Here is a 4,872-nt window from a genome sequence, read left to right on the forward strand (position 1 = left end):
ATATTTCAGGTAGTGTACAGTATATAGGCCTATGTACATTTATGTTTCAGGTAATGTACAGTATATAGGCCTATGTACATTTATGTTTCAGGTAATGTACAGTATATAGGCCTATGTACATTTATGTTTCAGGTAGTGTACAGTATATAGGCCTATGTAGATTTATATTTCAGGTAGTGTACAGTATATAGGCCTATGTAAACATTTATATTTCAGGTAATATACAGTATATAGGCCTATGTACATTTATATTTCAGGTAGTGTACAGTATATAGGCCTATGTACATTTATATTTCAGGTAGTGTACAGTATATAGGCCTATGTAAACATTTATATTTCAGGTAATATACAGTATATAGGCCTATGTACATTTATATTTCAGGTAGTGTACAGTATATAGGCCTATGTACATTTATGTTTCAGGTAATATACAGTATATAGGCCTATGTACATTTATATTTCAGGTAGTGTACAGTATATAGGCCTATGTACATTTATGTTTCAGGTAATATACAGTATATAGGCCTATGTACATTTATATTTCAGGTAGTGTACAGTATATAGGCCTATGTACATTTATGTTTCAGGTAATGTACAGTATATAGGCCTATGTACATTTATGTTTCAGGTAATGTACAGTATATAGGCCTATGTACATTTATGTTTCAGGTAATGTACAGTATATAGGCCTATGTACATTTATGTTTCAGGTAGTGTACAGTATATAGACCTATGTAAACATTTATATTTCAGGTAATGTACAGTATATAGGCCTATGTACATTTATGTTTCAGGTAGTGTACAGTATATAGGCCTATGTACATTTATGTTTCAGGTAGTGTACAGTATATAGGCCTATGTACATTTATGTTTCAGGTAGTGTACAGTATATAGGCCTATGTAGATTTATATTTCAGGTAATGTACAGTATATAGACCTATGTAAACATTTATATTTCAGGTAATGTACAGTATATAGGCCTATGTACATTTATGTTTCAGGTAGTGTACAGTATATAGGCCTATGTACATTTATGTTTCAGGTAGTGTACAGTATATAGGCCTATGTACATTTATGTTTCAGGTATGTATATAGGCCTATGTAGATTTATATTTCAGGTAATGTACAGTATATAGACCTATGTAAACATTTATATTTCAGGTAATGTACAGTATATAGGCCTATGTACATTTATGTTTCAGGTAGTGTACAGTATATAGACCTATGTAAACATTTATATTTCAGGTAGTGTACAGTATATAGGCCTATGTAAACATTTATATTTCAGGTAGTATACAGTATATAGACCTATGTAAACATTTATATTTCAGGTAGTATACAGTATATAGACCTATGTAAACATTTATATTTCAGGTAATGTACAGTATATAGGCCTATGTAAACATTTATATTTCAGGTAGTGTACAGTATATAGACCTATGTAAACATTTATATTTCAGGTAGTCTACCGTATATACAAAGCCACAATACATACCATCCCAGTAGGTGGAGATGCAGTCCAGACAGTAGCTGTGACCACAGGGTGTGGAGACTGGGTTGGTGAACACATCCAGGCAGATAGAACAGATGAACTGATCCTCAGAGAGGAAGCCACCCGACCCGGAGAGAGCCATTCTGGGGAAAATGGTAGAGCTAGTGGTCTGGACCTCTGCTGGGGAGATGGTAGGGCTGGCTGGTAGAGCTACTGGTCTGGAGCTCTGCAGGGGAGATGGTAGGGCTGGCTGGTAGGGCTACTGGTCTGGACCTCTGCTGGGGAGACGGTAGGGCTGGCTGGTAGAGCTACTGGTCTGGAGCTCTGCTGGGGAGACGGTAGGGCTGGCTGGTAGAGCTACTGGTCTGGAGCTCTGCAGGGGAGACGGTAGGGCTGGCTGGTAGGGCTACTGGTCTGGACCTCTGCTGGGGAGATGGTAGGGCTGGCTGGTAGAGCTACTGGTCTGGAGCTCTGCTGGGGAGACGGTAGGGCTGGCTGGTAGGGCTACTGGTCTGGACCTCTGCAGGGGAGACGGTAGGGCTGGCTGGTAGGGCTACTGGTCTGGAGCTCTGCAGGGGAGACGGTAGGGCTGGCTGGTAGGGCTACTGGTCTGGACCTCTGCAGGGGAGACGGTAGGGCTGGCTGGTAGGGCTACTGGTCTGGAGCTCTGCAGCTAGGGGGCAACAGAACACAAGTGTTAGGTGTCATTAAAAAGTTTGTTGAGAAGAATCTGCCCAGCCCAGAGGGAGCCTGGCTGGGGCTGGGGCTGGGACTGGGGCTGGAGGCTGGAGCTGGGGCTGAGGCTGAGGCTGAGGCTGGGGCCGGTGAGACGCTAGGGCTGGCTGGTAGGGCTACTTATCTGGATCTCTGCAGCTAGGGGACAGGAGCTCCCAGGTATTAGGTGGATTGAGAGTGTGTGTAAATGTCCCTTTTGTTTAGGTAATGTCTGTCAGCACTGTATTACATAACACACACACACACACACACACACACACACACACACACACACACACACACACACACACACACACACACACACACACACACACAGATTGTGTCCTCCACAGAGGAACATTTGTCTCAGTCAAGCATGGCTGCCTGTGAGATAATGTAGAGGAATGTGGTCTGTGCACTCTGACTGATGTTTACCCTAGTTAGCTCACACAGTAGGCCTGTATCTGTCACATCAGACAGGGGGTGGAATGAAGTAGGGACCGGCAGCACAGAGGAGGCCTCAACCAGCGCTGATACTGTCGCCTATTGCACAACATGGTAAACACAACCTGGTCTGGTTGGAGAAAACAAGGACCAATAGGCCTTCAGGCTGTTGTTAGGCCACAGGCTCTGCCAGACAGGAAACATCTTTAAACATGCACTAGAATTAGGCAATATGTTTACAACACAAAATAAGACTGCTAGTAATCCTCACTTGCTCGCTTGCACTCTGTCACCTCAACTGCTATTTGGGGCTCACACAATGTTACTTTCACAAATCAATACCTAGACTATGCCATTAACACACATGCTATGTCAAAACCAGTTACGCTATGTCATGACCACCCAGACCAGCCACCCAGCCCATGTCATGACCACCCAGCCCTAAGTCATGAGCCTAGAAGTCATGACCACCCAGCCTATGTCATGACTATGTCACTACCCAGCCTAAGTCATGACCACCCAGCCTATGTCATGACCACCCAGCCTAAGTCTACCCAGCTATGTCATGACCACCCAGCCTATGTCATGACCACCCAGCCTAAGTCATGCCTATGTCATGACTACCCAGCCTAAGTCATGACCACCCAGGGTATATCATGTTCTTAGTACTTATTATTATCTTTCATTTGTTTATGGTTAATGTCAGCAGCCATACTTAGGTGGCCACATGTAAAATATCCATATGCATGCACACACATACACACACACACACACACACACACGCACACACACACACACACACACACACACACACACACACACACACACACACACACACACACACACACACACACACACACACACACACACACACACACACACACACTCACACGCACGCACTCACACACGCACTCCACACACTCACACACGCACACGCACACACACACACACACACACACAGAGAGAGAGAGCTCATGGGGTTTAAGGTGGAAGAGAGCAATACAAATTTAAATTACGTCATCATTTCTCAACATTTGTACGGGGACAGATGTAGCCTATTGAATCTCATTATAGAATATGCCCAAATGCATCCTCCAATTTCAACATCTGCCTATGCCCACACATATTGTCTCAAGAAAAACATCTATATTTTGAATGAAGTTTGACGAAATGACCTTCTATATTTCCACCTAATACAGCTAGTTACTTACTTTTGTGCCTCTTCCTCAGAAGCAAACTTGTAAGGCATAACTTCTCTCCAAGGTTACCTGGAATTTTGCCTTCAGGACTTGAAAATATGATTGGTTAACCATTGCCTATGTCACTGTGGGTACAATGTCACCAATGCACTTGCTAATAAACTCACTCACCGAATCAGCAATTACATACATCAATGTTATTGTCCGACACTATCCGGAACATATCCCTGTCCACGTGATCGAAGCAATCTTGAAGTGTGGAATCAGATTGGTCGGACCAGCGTTGAACAGACCTGAGCAGACCTGGCTGGAAGCAACAAAAATGGAGTCGTGGTCAGATTTTTTGAAAGGAGGGCGAGGGAGGGCTTTGCTTCCGTCGCGGAAGTTAGAGTAACAATGATCCATAAATTTGCCAGCCCGGGTCGCTCATTCATTGTTTTCAGATTAGCCTTATTAAAATCCCCAGCGTCAATAAAGACAATACAGCCTCAGGATATGTGGTTTCCAGTTTACATAGAGTCCATTGAAGTTCTTTCAGGACCGTCAAGGTGTCTGCGGGATATACACGACTGTGATTATACACGACTGTGATTATACACGACTGTGATTATACACGACTGTGATTATACACGACTGTGATTATACACGACTGTGATTATACACGACTGAGATTATACACGACTGTGATTATACACGACTGAGATTATACACGACTGTGATTATACACGACTGTGATTATACGACTGTGATTATACACGACTGTGATTATACACGACTGTGATTATACACGACTGTGATTATACCGACTGAGATTATACCGACTGAGATTATGCACGACTGAGATTATACGCGACTGTGATTATACACGACTGTGATTATACACGACTGTGATTATACGACTGTGATTATACACGACTGTGATTATACACGACTGAGATTATACACGACTGAGATTATACACGACTGAGATTATACACGACTGTGATTATACACGACTGTGATTATACACGACTGTGATTATAC

The 4,872-nt window shown here is 43.0% G+C and overlaps 1 protein-coding gene across 1 annotated transcript in view; it reads right to left on the minus strand.

Annotated features, from left to right (window-relative positions):
- btr01 (bloodthirsty-related gene family, member 1) overlaps nucleotides 1-4,166 on the minus strand; it is a 33,376-nt gene extending 29,210 nt beyond the window's left edge. The window contains exons 1-2 of the mRNA XM_064960819.1: nucleotides 4,021-4,166; nucleotides 1,496-2,165 (exon numbers count right to left, since the gene is read on the minus strand). Of these exons, the coding sequence (XP_064816891.1) occupies nucleotides 1,496-1,634 (139 nt within the window). The 5' untranslated portion in view covers nucleotides 1,635-2,165; nucleotides 4,021-4,166. The remainder of the gene's footprint in view (nucleotides 1-1,495; nucleotides 2,166-4,020) is intronic.
- Between the last annotated feature and the right edge of the window lie 706 nt (nucleotides 4,167-4,872).

This window comes from Oncorhynchus masou, unplaced genomic scaffold (assembly GCF_036934945.1).
Source record: "Oncorhynchus masou masou isolate Uvic2021 unplaced genomic scaffold, UVic_Omas_1.1 unplaced_scaffold_2433, whole genome shotgun sequence".
Lineage (NCBI taxonomy): Eukaryota > Metazoa > Chordata > Actinopteri > Salmoniformes > Salmonidae > Oncorhynchus > Oncorhynchus masou.